Source organism: Labeo rohita, chromosome 10, assembly GCF_022985175.1.
Source record: "Labeo rohita strain BAU-BD-2019 chromosome 10, IGBB_LRoh.1.0, whole genome shotgun sequence".
In the NCBI taxonomy this organism is placed as follows: domain Eukaryota; kingdom Metazoa; phylum Chordata; class Actinopteri; order Cypriniformes; family Cyprinidae; genus Labeo; species Labeo rohita.
The window spans coordinates 6,082,764-6,103,071 of NC_066878.1; the positions used below are offsets into that span (position 1 = coordinate 6,082,764).

At 36.6% G+C, this 20,308-nt stretch overlaps 2 protein-coding genes across 2 annotated transcripts in view; both read right to left on the minus strand.

Annotated features, from left to right (window-relative positions):
- Nucleotides 1–1,328: 1,328 nt before the first annotated feature.
- On the minus strand, nucleotides 1,329–3,251 carry LOC127172416 (uncharacterized). The gene is made up of 2 exons (XM_051121682.1): nucleotides 2,332–3,251; nucleotides 1,329–2,159 (listed from the first exon to the last, which is right to left on the minus strand). The coding sequence occupies exons 1-2, from the start codon at nucleotides 3,034–3,036 to the stop codon at nucleotides 1,329–1,331; spliced, it is 1,536 nt and encodes a 511-aa protein (XP_050977639.1). The 5' UTR covers nucleotides 3,037–3,251.
- An 8,346-nt stretch (nucleotides 3,252–11,597) lies between these two features.
- foxo1b (forkhead box O1 b) overlaps nucleotides 11,598–20,308 on the minus strand; it is a 34,850-nt gene continuing 26,139 nt past the window's right edge. The window contains exons 2-3 of the mRNA XM_051121384.1: nucleotides 14,286–14,477; nucleotides 11,598–13,264 (exon numbers count right to left, since the gene is read on the minus strand). Coding sequence (XP_050977341.1) covers nucleotides 12,119–13,264; nucleotides 14,286–14,477 — 1,338 coding nt within the window. The 3' untranslated portion in view covers nucleotides 11,598–12,118. The remainder of the gene's footprint in view (nucleotides 13,265–14,285; nucleotides 14,478–20,308) is intronic.

The window sequence follows — 20,308 nt, forward strand, 5'->3', positions numbered from 1 at the left end:
CAAGTGGTCCACGCAAAGTAAACATCTTTAAACTCTAAATAACTAAATGCAGTGAATCCACAGCCAAATAAATATGATGTGTGCTGTTTTATGGTATACGTACATGCTTTGAATATTCTATGGGCAGACAGTCCCTAAACTACTTCAAGACAAGTTGCTAAAGCTGCCAATTAAACAAATTAATGGATCGGCTACTTGCGTCTCATAACAAATTAACCAAAAGGGCATCAAGGGCAACCACAATCACAAAATTACCATCATATCCACTGCACAGCCAAGCAACCATAATGAACTCACAGGAGAGATGGATCTAAGATACAGGGTAATAATTGTATTTGCGCCTCTCACAACTAAACTGCTCTCAGCTCACTTTATATTTTCCATGTATCAAAGCTGTCAGCAGTCGCTGTGAGTTTTCTTCCACTTTCACAGCTTAACAAGACTTTCGAGCAGCGCCAGAGTGCTTCAAGCAGTTGCTCTGAGGGGAACCAGACCCAAAAAACAGATTGGATCGCTCATCAGCGCAAGTAAAATCCAAACTGAGAAAAGAGAGAGTGAGAATGAGCGTGTGTAAAAGAGGACAAGTGAAAGACAAACAGTAAAAAGAGGGAGGAGGCACTAATGAAAGCCAGAACTGAGAGCTTTAATCAGTCCCTCCAGGATTTCGCGGGATTTTTTTGTGATTGTTGCGGTCTAAAATGCCAGATTTTGCGGCAGCTTTTTCAAAAAGTTGCGGGAAAAGTTGCGATTTTTTTTTAGACAGATTTTTCTCAACAGCATTGCATTACCTTATGATTTCACAAACATGTTATGAATTTTTTAAGTGTTCTTTGCAAGCTTACTCCCCCAAAGCACAGGAATTCAAAAATTCTGGCAAAATATGTTTTATTTGCTCATCAGAATAAAGTGCAAAGGCTATTTTTCAACCCTGACAATTCATGGGCAAAAAATATAAGCCCATTTCTTTTCAATTCAAATTGCCCAGTGTAAACAAGTATGAACCAACTGGATGTTCCTCCAACATAAAATATGAAATGCAGTGAATCAGTTGCATTAGAATAAAGTGCAAAGGCTATTTTCAGCCCTGACAATTAATGCGCATAACAGAAGTTTCAAAAAGAATAATCTTGTAATAAAATAAATTGTTTCATTAAATAAAAAATTTAATTACATTTCTTTTAAATTGAACTTGACATTGTCCAGTGTGAACAAATATGAACCAACTGGATGTTCTTTCAACATAGCATATGAAATGCAGACTAAAACACGTCAACAATCAAATCATTCATTAGAATGGTAAGACAAGTTCATTCTTGAACGCTAACTTCCTAAGTATCCAAACTGTCCTCCACTTCATCCTCAGAGTTGGGCCCACAATCGATCTCGAGCTCATCCCTCTCAAACACTCCACTAGTGAGTCGCTGATTGTGGTACAAGAAGACCAAGGCTTTGAGGTTGCTGTTAGTGATTGATCTTCTTCTGCTTGATAGCACAAGCTTGTAAAGGCTGTTGCTTCTTTCAGCATCTGCTGAGTTCACGATGACATCCTTGTATCGTTTGGCTAAGGCACTGAGGACAGGAAGTCTCTCGAGAAGCCCATCCCAAAACACATCTAGATCTACCACTCCACATGCTGACGCTTTGAGTGCTGCTGGACCCAGGCGTTGGAAGTAGGCATCAAACTCATCATTGGGGACAGCACTGAAGCCTGGGATGTGTGTGTAGCCAGAAACACTGTTCTCCATGAATGAAATGTAACGAGGGTCAAACACTCTGACTTCTCGAAGGAAGTTGATGGCAGGTTGTCCCTCTGACATGTACTTCGTGAGTTTTTCCTCTGCATTGCTGTACGCTAGATGCACTAAGTTGAGGATGTGTGTTTTGGTGGCATGATGGACATCAAGTCCTTCAAAGTGCTCAGCACAGGATTCATACTGTAACTCCTTGTTTGCAGTAAAGTTCATCTGTAGATCCTCGAAGTAGTCAAAAACCTTGGTGGTTATAGGTTTCCTGCTCTGAAAGATGTCAAGTAGCTGTAGAATATGTTTACACTTATCTGCCATGATGCTGAGCTGAACCTGGAGACACTGAGCCATGTCTTCATTCTGTAGCATCTCATGGAGTCTCTCCACAGACTGCGGTGCACTGCTGCCACTCACCTGTCAATAGAATTAAAACAGAATTTAGTCCTGCTTCAACGCAATTTACATAAGCAAATCCAAAAGCAAAAACTTTAACATGTTTATTAGGGCACATGCTAGTGTAAACTGGGATGAATTGGAAACTTGTTATCACTGTGAGAATTTGTACTGAAAGGAGGAAGAGTCTTACCTTTATTTCCATCTCTATGAACTCCTTGTAGAGTTTAAAGTGCTCTGAGTGGTATTGCACGGCTTTGAACCAGGAGTTCCACCGTGTAGCACAGGGATTTGGAGCCATGGTTGCCTTTTGTCTGGTAGGATGTTTTCCTGACATGAACTGGAGGTATCTTCTTTTCCGAGAGCCAGCATGGTAAAACATCTGCGAAAAGCTGAGCATGAATGAATTTAGCTGGTCAAAAGGTCTGCGGAAGGCATCACCGATGAGGTTCATTATGTGGGCCATGCACGTAACGTGCAGTGAGTTTGGGAATAAAGACTGCAAAGCAGCTGTATATGCTTTCTTCATGTAGGCTGCATTGTCTGTGTCAAAAACAATGACATCCTCATTTGCTATGTCATATTCCTGCAGACACTTGACCACAGACACTGAGACAGTTGAGTGGTTGCACTGCTCTAGGAAGACGGTGTCTGCCAAGTAGGCCAGTATTCTCCCAGATTCATCCTTTTCCAAGGGTGCAATGAGAATGTTTAGAACACATCTCCCCTCTACATCTGGAGTCTCATCAAATATGACTGCAACAGGCTTTTTGGCTAAACGTTTTCTGAGTGCCTCCTTTTCTTTCAGGTAAACATTGCCTAGGTATTTTTCTTGCAGCTGGTGAAATCCAGGAATGGCTCCTCCATTCGTTACATTTTCAAAAAGAAACTTCCTCATTGCTGGGTGGTCACTTTTGGAGAGTGGAATATTCAAGGCAGTACATGTGGCAACCCAGTCTTCACATATCTTAGGAGACAAAGAGTAAACAGAACATGCATATTTGTTAATGACATTAAACAATTACTGTCTCCAGTACAGCCCAATGCACAATGTTAACCATTATGTTTCTAAAAGACTGACCAGTACAAAACTTTAAAAATGACCCTGATTAGAACACTGTTTAAAGCAGGGGTCACCAGTGTGGTGCCCATGGGCACCAGGTAAGCCCAAAGGACTGAATGAGGTTGCCAACAGGCCAATTGTAAAAATAGCACAACTCACCAGTGAGATGTGTACAAAAAAAACAACAGTGATAGTGTTTTCACTCACTATCACTATTATCTCCTCTTTATTCTTGCATTACTTGTCCACACATATGGTCACTTGCTTGGTAACATTATTATTAGTTCATGCTTCACCCTTACAACTTTTATATATTTATGTTCTGTAACTAATTTAGCTTTTACTGTCATGTTTTATTCTTTATTCAGGAGCAGCAGCAGGAATATGGATATCAATCAGTTTGTCAATTTTCCTTTTCCCAAGTTTTATTTTTATCATTTTATTATGCAAACTGAAAACTAATTTATTTACTTTATGGCCTTGTCCTGTTGTCTAAGTCATTAAAAAACGTTTGTTCTTCGAAAGGTTTCACTTTTCTGACGGCTCGGGGTTTGTTTGGAACCAGTGCCATATATTGAGAGTTACGACACTCTTTGAACTCGCCGGCACGCAGTCACGTGGTTCATGTAGCTCTAAAAAGTTCCAAACAGCTCGGCGCTGTCAGTCGGTTTGCACGGGTCCTGCGGGAGGCAGCTCAGAAACGTAATTTTTAATTAGAGCACTCAGTTTGGAACTATTGAGGGCTCCATGAGTCACGTGACCGCTCATACAGCAAAGTCAATGGTTGTCACAACTCTGAGTATATCGAATGCTCTGGGTTTAACGAGGATCAGTTATGCCCCCCCTCTCCCCCTCGCGGCTTTCTGCACGCTCTGATCACATGCAGATCTGACAGCAGACAACCCTGCTTCCTCAGGAGGCTGCAGCGCAGGTTCAATTAAGAAAAAATCTTAATTGAACCTGTTGTCCCCGTAAAATATTTAGACTTTTAGCATTTTGTTGCCGCGGTGCCACGGCTAAGTCTATGTAGGGGAAACACTGGAATAAATGATTGATGAAACTACCGTGTGAAAGCATGAAAAATAGTTTTGTTAACTGCCCCTCTCAAACTCGCTAGCACTATCACCTTTGCCCACGCAAGGCCTGCCTGACCACTGACAAAAGCAAACCACCACAGACCTAGTTTTACAAACGTTATGAAGTTTTGTTGTTTACCTTGTTTCGCTGCTGCTTGCGATGGATTTGCGAGCAACAGCTTCGGTGATAGTCACTTGCCGTGTCGGCTCTTGCACGGACATCCTTCTGGCATGTTTTGCTGTAGAGAAGTGTCGGTCAAGCGAGGATTTTCTTTTGTGTTCCACGACAATGTTGCACACAGTGCAAAATAGTTTCCCTCCACTGTCATGGAGAACATTAGGGAATTGCTTTGCACGGTCTTTCGCAGTGATATTTGTAGGTAAGTGTGATTTATTTGCGCTCATGCCTGCTTTATCTGATAAGGAAGTCCTTCTGTGTGAAAATAATGCCGCGTGCAGTGACGGACCAAACTGATTGGTCGAATTTGCGGTAGAGTCGCGGTGATTGGATGAAATTGCAAGGCCGCAAATAAATCGCGGGGATTGGCTGAATTTGCGTGAATTGGCGCGATCGCAACATCGCGAGTTTCTGGAGGGACTGTTTAATGTGCTTTTCTGATATTTCACGTTTCTGTAAAACATTTCAATTTTTGGTTTGTTTAAATTTCAGCCCAGAACAACAATGAAACTCCAGACTTAAAGTTTATGTGCCACATGGTTGCAATAAAGAGATGATGGGAGATATACTGTATGTAGGCGTGGTGTTCTAAATTTAAGTGAGAATATGGGAAGAGTCAAAAAAAGCAATGTAATTTACAAAAGACATTATTATAAATAATGACAAAATACTGTTCATCCAATACAGTTGAGGTCAAAAGTTTACATACACCTTGCAGAATCTGCAAAATGTTAATTAAATAGCAAAATTAGAGGGATCATACAAAATGCAATTGAAAATAATTGAATTTATAAGAATTATTCTGTTCAAAAGTTTACATACACTTGATTCTTAATACTGTGATGTTACCTGCATTATTTACAGTTGTTTCTTTGTTTAGTGATAGGTGTTCATGAGTCCCTTGTTTATCCTGAACAGTTAAACTGCCTGCTGTTCTTTAGAAAAATCCTTCAGGTGCCACAAATTCTTTGGTTTTTCAGCATTTTTGTGTATTTGAACGCTTTCCAACAATGGCTGTATGATTCTGAGATCCATATTTTCACACTGAGGACAACTGAGGGACTCGTATGCAACTATTACAGAAGGTTCAAATGCTCACTGATGCTTCAAAAGAAAAAACAATGCATTAACAGCAGGGGGTGAAAACTTTTGAACAGAATGAAGATGTGTATATTTTTCTTATTTTGCCTAAATATCATATTTTTTTTCATTTAGTACTGCCCTTCAGAAGCTATAGAACATCTTTCCCAAAAGACAAAATAAGTTAAATTTAACCTGATCTTCAAACTCAAAATGTTTTCACCCCCCAGCTCTTAATGCATTGGGTGTCCTTCTGAAGCAAAATACACAAAAATGCTGAAAAACGGGGGCATTTTTTATAAATTCATCTATTATTTTCTCTTGTGGACTATGTGTAAATGTCTTTTATGTGAAATACCTTATTCAGGTCAGTGCTAAAAAAAAAAAAAAAAAAAAAAAAAAACATCTTAATAACTCTTATTTTGGTAAAATAATAAACATTTTGCAAGGCATATGTAAATGTCTGACCTCAACTATATATTAAAGAAAATTATGAAAAACAGCATTATCTCTCATTCACCCATTATATATATTATCTCTCATTCACCCATTATATAGTCATATGAATCACTTTCTTTGTGCTTTTTGAAGAATTATTCCAACTTGAACTTTTCCTTTTAACCATGACATAGGAGAAGCATTTATAGTGCACCACTAAAAAAAAAAGCACTTCCATTCTTTTTCTTCTTTTATTTTTGTGAATGACAACTTAATAGATCTTTCTATACTGTAGGTCTACCTGACCCAGTGTGAGTGTGCGCTCCATGCTAACACACTTGTGCTGAACTTGATGAACTTCAGCTGAAGTCTCGATGGGGTTCTATTTTGGCAGCTGAAAGTTTGCCTGGCGGTTTCTGGCTGAGGAGAGACACACAGTCTCACTTCCTTCTTGAACAAACCGTGGCCTGAGCCTCACCGTGGACACTTTAAAACGGGGAAAGAAGGGGGAACTAGAAATGTTTGCATGAACTAAGTGTCTGTGTCTTAAAGAAATTGTCCATGTAGAAATGCAGGTGTGTGTACTGTATGCGGGTGGATGCATATAAACTGAATACAGCCTGTGCCACAAATAAATGTTTACTTGTTAAAAAAACATTGTAAATTGCAACTCACTTAAACATATTACGCAATGACCTATTTATATTTACTTCAATATTTTACGTCATTTTATGTTTTTAGATACTACAAGCAGACACAAAAAGTGGACATCTGTATATGTCCTTATGAATTTCTCTTTTACGGCAAAATGAAAGAATATATTGAATTAACAAATCCAGTGGAATTCTCATAAAATGCCCATTTAGATGCATCTTCAAAGGACTAAAAGAGTTCAGTGGTTTATGTCCAAAAACAAATGAAGAATCCTGATCGTTGGCACAAGAAAACTTCAAATACAGTGGCGCTTTTGAATAGAAACTCTCTATAAATCAGAAGAACACACACACTGACAAGAAGACGACATTTAAATGTGTTCTGCGTGCACGGCTTCACTAACAACAGACCCCTACAGCTTAGAAGTTAGAGAGATTCCTATCTGACATTGAGAAAGAGGTCTATGAGTTCACTGCTTGGTGTGTCCCGCAAAGTGAACTCATGTCCTAGAGTGTTCTAGTGTCCTAATGTGGCCTCTCTTCTTCTCTTTCTTCCTAATCCCTCTCTGCAGATCCATCAAGAGGAACATATGGGGAGCATATGTGTCTAGTCACATTCTTCAGCAGACCTGACCCACCACAGAGACCCAGGCAACAAGCGACCTGACCCAGCAAGAGAGGACACCGTGCTGCCCTTTCACTTAACCAGAGATGTCAGCCAATGACTCAACTCGAAACCGAAAAGATCCTCCGTCCTCCATCTCACCCTCTTCACCTTCAATTCAACCGGAATAATGCATATGGAAAACCAACAGAGGCCTATAGAGGGTTTGCACTTACGTCACGGTTTGATCAGTTACTCAAATGCACGTCCATATTAGAGATACTCAGATGTAAAGTAAAAAAAAAAAAAATGCATTGCACAGTTAATGTACTACTGATTACATAGTTCTGCTAAATTATGCTGTCTAAACCACAGAAAAAATGTGTGGAAGCTGCTAAATCATATAGAAAAGGACTCAGTGTGTAGGAAAGGGTGCAATACTAAAGTTAATAGGTGGTAAAGATATGCATGAGCAGTATTAATTAAGATATTAGCCTAATATTTCACCTACCTGACTGGAAATGATAAGAACAAACACAAATGTTGTCAAGATTCTTGGCGGTCTATAGTACTCCAAATATTTTTCCCGGTCCGACCAATTAGTACAGCCCAAGGGACGGTAAATTTGACGTTGTTCTCTCTTCCGACTGCCCATATCAGTCTCTCTCAATTTTGTTTCCTTTGAGTGAAAGTCGTGAAAACACTATTGTGTAGTTTTTCTTTTGCTATTTGAGCAAATGGGAATGCCAAAAATATATTTGAGGTTCTGTCCCATTCACTGCTCTCGGATTTTACCCAACTATGTGAGAAAGGTCCATTAACAGACTTCTGTCTTTTTACTCACCCTCACGCAGTTCCAGCCTGTATGCGTTTGTTTCTTTCTCTTAACACAAACTGAGGAAAAAACAATTAGTTACAACCGATGGGAACTGAAGATTTCACACTTAAAATGGGATGCAAAGGCATCATACTATTTATTTTAATATATTATACCTTTTTGTGAAAAATCCTAAATTTACGTGGTCTCCCAATAATCGGAACATTTTCTTGATATGCAAAGCTAGTTTCATATTCGTTATTCTGAATCCCTAACATCAGGTGCCGATTAGCCATTTTTGGCCAACTTCCTGTGAGTACACTGTTCTATAAATGAATATCAGACTAGCTTATACACACTCTCACCCATACAAACTATAACACTGTGATACACAATACAGCAAAAAATGACAGACTCTTCATTTGTATATTGATACCTTTATATACAATTATGGCTTCATATAACAGCTGCAATTTTCTTTTTGTTAAATTAAAATCAATTCTTCATCGCTGTGTACATTACAATATTAATAGGCACTTCCTCCATGTAGAACTAGTCTAAAAAAAGCATGTTGTTCTGACAAGGACTGTACGATGAGTGTATGTTTCTAATGTACAATTGGCTACAGTTAAGTCACGTCAAACAACATTAAAATCAGCCAAAAAAATAAAAAAAGCCCTTCACTAACACATTTCAGACAAATTCATCCATTGAGAAATTAGAGTCAAAACAAATGACATTTGAATGATTATTAAATAAAACAAAATCAATGCTATTTACATTTCAAAAGACCCAAACAGAAAAAAAAACACTCAGTGACACTTAATGATACTTAAAATTATATACAGATATGACTACACCAGACACAAATAAACAAAAGCATACTTTGAATATTCATAGGCAGTCTGAAATTACTACAAAATGCAGATTGTTTTATATCTGTTAAAAATATATGCATATGTTTAAAATTTTCTTTATAATTTACAAACCTTCATAGTACACCTCACTGTTTGGATAGAAAATCTCAGGTTAAAAATCAAAGCGTTAAATATTTTGTAGATGAATATGTGTGTGTGTGTGTGTGTGTGTGTGTGTGCGTGTGCGTGCATATGTACAATATTAAGACAAGAACACAGAAAAAAAATCTTAAATTACACCAAATTATCATAGAATTTCTGTCAAATACATAAATGCAGAAACATTTTCAGAGGCCTTTAGCCTGATGCCCTCAGACAGACCCCCCAAAAAAAAGTATACGTGGCCTCTGGTGACCTTCTCTGAGGATTCTACAATCTCAGCATAGCTACTTTTAAATTTGTTCCATTTTGCCATTATGGTTAACTTGTTAATGACAAAAATAATATTTAAGATGATGAAAATATGCAAAGATGTCGATTCCAGGGTTCCGTTTTAAATTTCAAGAATTTGTTTACTCTAAAAACATCACAAAAGAGAGGGAGAAAAGGAAGGAAAATGTTTTCAAATACATTTTCCAAGGTAAAAATCATTATTATTATTAATATTATTATTATTTTACAAATACGAATGTTTGAATCATGAATATCATGAAGTTGGCTTGGGGTTATACTTGAACTAACCTTCCCACGTCATTCAAAAAGTTCATGGCCTTTTAATATTAAGACTCTTTGCGATCATTTCAGGATGGTTATACCACTCTGACATTTTTTAAGTTCATTGAAAAATTACAAATGATTTTAAATCAGAAATTGATTAAAACTCATCACACTCAAATGCCAGGTTGTAAGAGGGAAAGGCACAAAGTACACATCATTATATACAATGAAAGAATTTCATCCAGCGGTTTGAGAATATCCATGTTATATATACAGCAAACAAGGCCACAATAAAGGATATTTTAGACATGTAAAGGCCGGGAGGAGTTATTGAAAAGCATTTAAAATGACCTGTAAGAAGCTTACAAATGTACAAATATAAACATTTCAATTTACCATCCCATCGGTACAACAAAAATATACATCTCTGTACAAAACACATTCATTCAGCACCCTGAAATGACAAAGATAACTGTAACGTACACTACACCAGACATTACACAGCACTCCAGTTAATATGACACACACACATCTGCCCTGAATTCATTTTAGTGACCTACAGTGCCAAACTGAAAGACCAAATAGACAAAAATATACAAAATCTCGAATGTCTGTGAGTGTTTGACACAACTATTTTTGATTAGTCAGCTTCAATATTTACACTCCGACTAACCACAAGCAAAAAGCAGATTATGATGATTCCCGACAATCATGGAGTCTACTGGAACAATGTACTGTAAATCAGTAAATAATGACCATTCACTGGCCTCTGCTGATTGGTTGCAGAAGTTCTGACTGAGGTAAACAGTTCGTGAGGTGCATGCAAACACATCAGAGAGAGAATAAAGAAAACGCTAACAGTGAACTAAAATAAACATCTGTCATCTCTCAGTGGTTCAATTGTAATTTTATGAAGCTAGGAGAATACATTTTGTGCGCACAGCAGTGAAGAAATTGTTGAACAAAGTCCTTATTTTTGCTTTCTTTGTGCATAAAAAGTATTTTCGTAGCTTTGTAAAATTACAGTTATACCACTGATGTCACATGGACTATTTTAACAATGCCCTTATTACCTTTACGACCCCTGAACACGTCAGTTGCGTTCCTGTCTATGCAGGGTCAGAAAGCTTTCGGATTTCATCAAAAATTAATTTGTGTTCTACAGATGAACAAAGGTCTTACGGGTTTAGAACGACTTAAAGGTGAATAATTAATAACAGACTTTTCATTTTTTGGTAAATTATCTCTTTAAGAAAAAAAGAGTGAGCATCAGTAAGTAAAGAATAATTTACTGCAATTTTGTGAATAATTTGTAAACGTTACATAATTAGTGCTGGACAATGATTAATCGTGATTAATTGCATCCAACATAAAAGTTTTTATGTTTTGTGTACATGATATATGTGTGTGTACTGTGTATATTTATTATGTATATATAAAGACACACACATACAGTATATATTTTGAAAATATTTACATGTATTTACATGTATATATTTATATTAGTACTGTCAAACGATTAATCGTGATTAATTTCAGCTAAAATAAAAGTTTGTATTTACATAATACACAAACTTGCATGTATCTATTTAAGAAAAATATGTTATATTAATGTGTACAATATTAATATGTATATATAATTTAAATTATATATAATTATAAATATAGACAAATATATTTATATATACACATTATAACTGCACATATATTATATAAACACAATCTTTTATTTTGGATGTTATTAATCGCGATTAATCGTTTGACAGCCCTAATTTATATTCATTTCATTTATATTAAATATAAATATATTTAATATATAAACATAACATTCTTATCTTAAATATACACATGCATGTGTATTTATATATACATAATACACACAGCACACACAAAAGCTTTTATTTTATCGCGATTAATCGTTGCCCAGCACTAAATGTAATCCATTAAAAAAATTACTGTAATCTGATAAGCATTTTAAAATATAATCTAATTACAAGTACTACATTTTTGTAATCTGATTATGTAATCTAGATTACATGTAATCAGTTACTACGCAGCACTGCATGTCAGTATTTTTCTATTTTACAGGATTTATATAAACTTGCAATTTCGAGAAAGTCAGAATTCAGAGAAATATACTCTGTTTTGTGAGATATACAGCCACAACTACAAGAAATTAAGTCACAATGGTGTGAAATAAATTCAGAATGGAAGAAATAAAACTGGAATTGTGATATATAGTTGCCATAGAAGATGCCAAATATCTATTTATTTGTTTTATTTTACACTTTCAATGTTTCCTTGCAGATGGGAAGGAAATGTAAGGTTGAAATCTCTCTTGTATGTGTAGCCTTTTGGTATGACCTACAGCATTCAGTCTGCTTCGATTGACCTGCTATATGTCTATGACATATTTACATATATTCACACACATTTGTTATGATTAATTCGCATTATAAATCAAAAACAGCCTGCCTCACCAATTCGCTATGCCTCACTATCCAGATACCCAGCTATGCGTGTTGGTCTTGACCCCGTGTGGGAAACTCTGTTGACTGCTCATGGGGTCGAAGTTGAAGTCCAGAGCATCGCCGTCCATGAGCGTGTCGTGAAGGACGGTTTCTACATCACACTCTAGCTGCTCGATCGACATGTCGTCTAAGTCACTGGGCAGTCGCTCGGGGTGGCTGAGATGATGGTGAGGACCCGGTCCGTGCCTGTGGAAACCGTTGCCGTTGGTGTAACTGGGAATCCCGGCTTCGCCTCCGCCTCTTCCCAGTTGAGCGTGATGAGGCAGGTGAGGTTGCAGCTTCATGTTACCAAGGCGAATAGGATGCCCGTGGGGCAACAGGGAACAGCCGTTCATGCCCATTGCTGGCGAGGGCAACTGATGAAGCAAGCGCGGGTGGCCGTGCAAGTGAGGATGCGTGATCATTTTGCCCGCCTGTCCCATTTGTCCCTGACTAGCATAGCTAGGTAGCACTCGTCGCCCTTCTCCAGACTCTAAAGACTGCATCATGTCCCCTCTTGGGTCGCCATCTCCGGTCAGCAGCTCTTTGAGCAGCCCTGCGGCGCAGTTGTATTGACTCACGAAGGGTCCGTAGCCTCCCGGTTGACTGTCCGATAAAGTCGGTATGGCGATGGGACTCAATCCGCCCACCCCGGCCTGTCCATACAGGCACTTCCGATAGTCCTGTTGGACTTGGGGCTGAGGAGCCATACTGGGGGAGTTGTAAGACGGATACCCAGGGCTACCCTGCATCATAGGCGAAGACAGCGCAGTTTGGGCGTCTTGGCTCCCCTTGGTGTTATTTTTGGGTGAGATGAGGTTAAGGTTGTCTAGGAGATCGTCCATCATCACATTCTCAGAACCGTGGTGACCCGCCACTTCGGAGAGGCTCGGGAGGGGGCCGCCCAGTTTGGTGCCTGGGTACCCGATGGGAACCTCGCCGGCCTCATCCTCCTCTGGGAGAAAGGGTGAGCGACGGCCGCTGAGCGTACTGGCATCTGAGCTGGCGCGGGTACGAAAGGTGTTCCAGGGTTCAAAATCGTCATTGCTGTGAGAGTTAGGACTGCCGAGCCATTTTGGGTACTGAGAACCGGGACTGTTAGATCCACCATCCAGTCCACCCTGCAATGACATCTACAGATGCAAAAGAAGAGGCATTAAAATTAACTGTAACACAATACTGCTTAGATATATATTGCTGTAGTTATTCTTACACTGGAAGTGGCGTAACAATTTTTTTATTTAATTTTATTTTTGGCGTTTATTTTTCCTATATTTTATAATCGGGAAAGGTCCTCAAGTGGGGATTCGAACTTGGGACACCCATAGTGCTATTTTCACTAACGCAAACCAATCAGAAGATCAGAAGTTCGAGACCATGCATTATTTGTAAACTAAAAAAAATAAAAAATCTGTGTTGTTTTGGAATAGAGAAATAATTTTACACAGAATTGTGCATAAATGTTTTAATTATTATTAATTATTAACAGTTTATTTTTAAAACTGTTTTTGCCTTTATTTTGCCTACATTTTATGATCGGGAAAGGTCCTTGAGTAGGGATGCGAACTCGGGACACCCATAGCGCAACAGTGCTTTATGTCGGCACGCTGCCGACGAAGTTTCACAAACTATTATTTTTAAACAAAAAAATACTTTTTTTTTTTCAATTAAAAACAACTTTTTTAAAGCAATTATACACAGAATTTTAGCACCAATAAAAATTGTGCATAAATGTTTTAATTATTATTTTAATTAATATTTTATATTTTCATTTAACTCTATTAATTTGTTTGTTTTTATATATTTATTTAAGTAGTAGTCCAGAGACCACAACCATAATCAGTTCACTTCGCAAATATAACATATTTAAATAAATTAAATATATGTAACAACAAATTAAATAAAATGTAAAAATTAAATAAAAACCTGATAGATAGATAGATAGATATATAGATAACGAAAATAAAAAATATTAATTAACTAAATTATTTTTCTATTTCAAAACAACCCAGATTTTGCATATTTGGGATTATATGTATAACTGACTGCAGAAGCCTTATGTTGAGTGACGCATGCAGTACTGCATTCAGATTTTGACACGCAGCGAATCTGCACCTAGCGAGCAAGCAGAGATTTGCTTTCCCCTCAACTGACCTTTTTCTTGGCTGCTCGTCCGCGGCTCTTTGTGAACTTGCTGTTATTGTCCATGGAAGTAGCTCTCCGGCGTGGAGACTTGCCACTCTTTCCTCCCTCAGGGTTCAGCATCCACCACGAGCTCTTCCCCGTTCCTTCATTCTGCACGCGCACGAAACGACTGTGCAGGGACAGATTGTGTCTGATTGAGTTCTGCCAGGAGAGAGAGAGAAAGAACGAGATGAGAACATAAAAATCTGAGTATAGATGTCTGACTAAAAACCAATCACAAGAAGTAGAAATGACCTGCTATCATCCAATCAATGTCATAACAATCTTGCTTTTACCCAGTTGCTTTTTGTGCTGTAAGACACTCTGTAGAATACAGATCTATTGAAGCACATGAGATAAATGAGTCGCATTTTGCAGAAGTGACTTCTGATTGACAAAACAGCCAATATTTTACTGTGTTTGTGTGTTTGAAGAATAACAGATATCACTGTATCTTATGTTAGCAAATCACGTGCACACAATCGCAGATACAATCGTATACAAACAATGTTTTCAGAGCCTAGTGACAATATGAAGTAGAGGAATAGCCAGTTAGCTGGCAGAGGAAAAGCTGTATTAGTCATGTCCTTTTTGGAGGCACACACTGAACTCAATGTATACACACATCCTGCGCTAATGATATTTTGTCTACTCGCTTTTTCCATTCACACCCAGACCTACATCTACTAAGAAAGAAAAGAGAGACTTGTACTACTAGTACAATTCCTAAACAAAAAGTCCTAAATACTTTGCTAGCTTATCTCGCATCACGATTCCTTTGGAGAAAAGTGACATTGAATAATGTCCTACAGGAAGTGACCAAATCAAGTGTCACTTTACTTGAGGGATGAACAGTCTGTTTCCTGTGTAGCAGGAAGTAAATTGGTAGGAAGAAGGAAAGCAGAGGCTCAAGCTCCAGGAGAAGGTCAGCAGGAGGTTACCTCCAACCTTTGATGCTGAAGGTCATGACCTTCAAGGTCATGTCAAGGGAAACGCAGCTTCCACATCTGAATCAGTGAAGAGAGTGACCACAAAGAACAAGGTGAGTAAGTGTGCAGGGGGTCTGGAAACACACGTTCTTGATCTTCTGTCTGACCCGTTTAACTGGCCCTGCTAGGACAAGAATAATGAGGGAAAACAGAGTGGAGGAAAGGATGCTGAGTGAGAGGAAAAGGAAGAACTGGAGGAATAGAGATAAAATGAGAAAGAGGGGTACCAGTATGGAAAGTGAAGTGGTGGAGACGGAGGGAGGTAGTAGGCATTGAGTCATGGAGAAGGAGGAGGGTGTGTTGAGGTAGAGGCGGGGCAGTGGGAATGTTTTCCTGCTGAGAGGGACGGGGTCGATGAGTTCGCTGTGTGTGTCTGTGCGCATGTGTGTGTGTGTGTAGAGGAGGACAGCCTCTCCAGTACTGCTGACAGACCCTTGCAAACAGACACAGAGAGAGTAATAACGTATGGGGCTGTCTGGCGTCTGTCTGCACTGTAACAGAACCCCCACAGCACAGCCTCGCTCTACCCTAACACTCAGAGAGAGAGAGAGAGAAATACACACAGACACAAAGAAAGAAAAAGACAGACACAGAAAAAATAGGGATGCCTGGATATTAAAATTCAGTCTAGTATCAATAGTTGATAATCGTTATGTTCAGGCCGATAACCGTTAAAAGGGCCAATATTAAAATTCTATACTATTTGGTTCCATTAGAACATTAAAAATAGAGATAGACAGATAGATAAAAATTCATTTTTTACTAATTCTATTCACCTTTTCATATAGATAGATATAGATGTGTATAGATATGTATCTATAGATAGCTAAAAATCCAATGTACATAACTTCAATATGTGCCAATATTCAAATTCTATACTAATTTTCATACAGATAGATATAGATATACAGATATAGGTATGTACAGATATGTACATATTTGTACATATCTGTATGTATGTATGTATTGATAGATAGATAGATAGACATCCTAATATACATAATTTGAATGTGCCAATATTAAAATTCTATACAAATTCTATTTACGTGCTCATATAGATATATAGATATAGATATGTACAGATATATACCTATAGATAGATAAACAGACAGATAGATAAAAATCTAATATACATAATTTCAAAATGTGCCAATATTAAAATTCTATACTAATTCTATTTACATTTTCAAACAGATAGATATAGATGTATGTACAGATATGTATCTATAGATAGCTAAAAATCCAATATACATAATTTCAATGTGCCAATATTCAAAATTCTATACTAATTCTATTCACATTTTCATATATAGATATGTAAAGATATGTATGTATAGATAGATAAACATCCTAATATACATAATTTTAATATGTGCCAATATTAAAATTCTATACAAATTCCATTTACATGTTCATATAGATATAGATATGTACAGATATATACCGATAGATAGATAGATAGACAGATAGATAAAAATCTAATATACATAATTTTAAAATGTGCCAATATTAAAATTCTATACTAATTCTATTTACATTTTCATATAGATAGATATATGTACAGATATGTATCTATAGATAGCTAAAAATCCAATATACATAATTTCAATGTGCCAATATTCAAATTCTATACTAATTCTATTTACATTTTCATATAGATATAGATATGTATAGATATGTATCTACAGATGGATAAACATCCTAATATACATCATTTTAATATGTGCCAATATTGAAATTCTATACAAATTCTATTTACATGTTCATATAGATATACAGATATAGATATGTACAGATATATACCTTCAGATAGATAGACAGGTAGATAAAATCTAATATACATCATTTTAATATGTGCCATATTCAAATTCTATACTAATTCTATTTACATTTTCATTTAGATAGATATAGACATGTATCTATAGATAGATATATTAAAATCTAATATTACATTTTAATATGTGCCAGTGTTAAAATACTATACTAATTCTATTTACATTTTCATAAAGATATAGATATGTATAGATCAGTACAGATATGTACCCGTAGATAGAAAAAAAAAATCTAATATACATAATACTAATTCTATTTACATTTCCATAGATATAGATATAGATATGTATAGGTATGTATCAATAGACAGATTGACAGATAGATAGAAATCTAATATACATGTGCCAATACTAAAATTCTAGACTAAATCTTTTTACATTTTCATATAAAATTTTTAATTAAAATTAAATTAATGAAATGATTTTTTTTTCTATTTAAATAAATTAAAAATGTTAAATTCTATTTAAATATTACAACATCGAAATAAATATAAAAACATATGCATTTTTCTCAAATTTAAAACAAGCTGTTCATAATCAGTAAAACATACTTTAACTAAACACACATATGTATTTATTACTTTTTCTGATCACCAACGTTTCTGTATCCAAAACATAATTCAATGGACAAAATGTTGTTTCTTGAAACTCTATACTTCACTACTATTAAAATTACGTAAGATGGAAAGAAAAAGTTAAACAGAAAGAAAGAAAGAAAGAAAGGTTGTTGTGAGTGTTCCAGTGTACTCATGCATAAATTCATCTAGTCATATTAGCAGATCACACACACACAGTCACATTCAGAGCACAAGAGCACACGCTTTGCACATGCACACCAGGCCGGGCGGCAGGATGTGACTCACTACAGGAATGCGACGGAGAAGGTCTCACAGTTCTCTAATCAAAGTGATGATCAAGCATTCAAAAAACACAAAATGACGCTAATGCCCAAATAGTAACGGGTTCAGGTATGGTTTTTTATCTGCTCAATATCCTCAAAATAGATTCAAGGCTGCAGTAAGTCTTTGACTACTGATATGAAGTCAGCTTTAAAAACGTACAGTACAGGAAGTGAGTAATAGCCAGGGCTGCATAAAATCTGCTCCCCCAGAAATTAGAAAAAGGCCCTTTAGGTTTCTACAAATACCGACACATCAGCACATCAATTCAAGTGTGTCACAGATGTCAATTCTGGATGCAAATGCAAATGAGACTTGAGAGCTAAGGTAGATGTTCAATAACAAACTAAACTTGATTTTGTTTCTTACACCAAGCTACTGTACGGCTTCAAAGATTTAAAAAATAGCAAGTTATATGGATTACTGTTATTTTGGGATGTCTATCTACTGTTATTTCGTGAATATAATATGACAGCATTGTCATTTTTGGGTGAATTAACCTAGTAATTCTGGTTTGACATCAGCATATGTGACATCTATACATGGTGTGGGGCCTTCACATCTCTCTACCCTTGTCTTATCACAGGTATGCAAGGTATTTCAAGGATACACGATGACCTTTGGTCTCAGATCTGGGATATCCCCAACTGATTTGCGACAGTAAAGAAAAGTGTGCATTAAAATCCCCTTTGAGTAAGATTTGAGTCAGCTGAAGTGTGAGATGAAAAATTGTGGACCATTGCACCAATTTCTACATAGATGGGTGGGAAGTGTGTTACAGGTTTGTGCAAATTGAAACTCATCTTTTTTCAGGCTGTTACATAAAGGTTTGTCAGGCAGAGAGAATAAATTCCACAACTGATAAATGAAATCATTGAGATGCAGCCATCATGAGGAAAAATGGTGGGCAAATGGCACTCAAACTACACTGTGTTGTAATTACTTACAGTTATTTTTAAATAACCGGTATAAATAAAATATTCTGCTAAAAATAAAACAAAACAGAACATTGAATATATTTAAATATACAAATAATGTAATTTAGATATTTATTTATTTAAAATAACTACAATACATTAATTAAATATACCTGAGAATAGAAATATTATGCGAATATAACTAATTAATTCAAAAAATAATATCACATATAAAATATATAATATAATAATATTTAATATATTATTTATAATTAACAAATTTATTGAAATTATAAATATGAACTGAATTCAACATCACAGTTCTGGCACACTCAGTATATAACATTTCTTTGCAGGTCAGTATGACAAATTGGTAAACAGAAGCAAATTTGCTTGTAGTACCAGGTGCAGTGGCAAATAAGTGTGTGTGATGCTATAACGGGTGAGTGTGCATGTGTGAAAAACACATTTCTATTATAATCCTCAGAGCTATTTCTGCAGTAATAGATGCCAATAGGCCATGCTGAAGGGGTCACTATGTGTTTGAGCGCGTGTGTGTGCATATGTGTGCACGTGTGTGTGCGTCAGATCTCCTGAGGGATTTATAAACAAGTCCGAGAAACCCCATCTGTATCCTGTCTGACACCCCAGACAGCACACACACACTGACTGCCACTCAATAACAAGTAGGCATTATTAATCAGCCATCACCTTCACAACTTACAACTCATCAACATAACCAAACCAACTCACACTCATGTTATGTGAACAAAGAGAACAGCGATTTTAAACTGATTACCTTAATTAGAAAGCTATACAAGTCAGTTTCAGCAGTGGAGTAAAATATAAAACAGGTAATTGTGAGATAAAGATTACAGTCAAAGTGTCAAATTGGGAGACAAAGTCAATTATGAGATATGAAGTTATAACTGTGAGATATTAAGTGCTATTTTGAGACACTGTCACAATTGTGAGATAAAGTCAAAACTGTCACAATTATGAAATGTCTGTATAGATAAGATATTAAGTCACATTGTGAGACACTGTCACAACTATGAAATATTTTGTAACATCTGAGATATAGTCATGTTTGTGAGATACTGTTGCAACTATGAAATATTAAGTCACATTGTGAGACATTAGGTCCTATTTCGAGACACTGTCACAATTGTGAGACAGTCACAACTGTGAAATATTAAGTAACATCTATGATATTGTCACATTTGTGAGATACTGTTGCAACTGTGAGATATTAAGTCACACTGTGAGACATTAAGTCCCATTTTGAGACACTGTCACAATTGTGAGATACTGTTGCAACTGTGAAATATTAAGTAACATCTGAGATATAGTCAC

Excerpts from the sequence above, each read along its gene's own strand:
- LOC127172416 (XM_051121682.1), bottom strand. The coding sequence starts at position 3,036 with ATGAGGAAGTTTCTTTTTGAAAATGTAACGAATGGAGGAGCCATTCCT. Across the intron at positions 2,160-2,331 it reads TCATAGAGATGGAAATAAAG|GTGAGTGGCAGCAGTGCACC; the intron begins GTAAGACTCTTC and ends TTCTATTGACAG.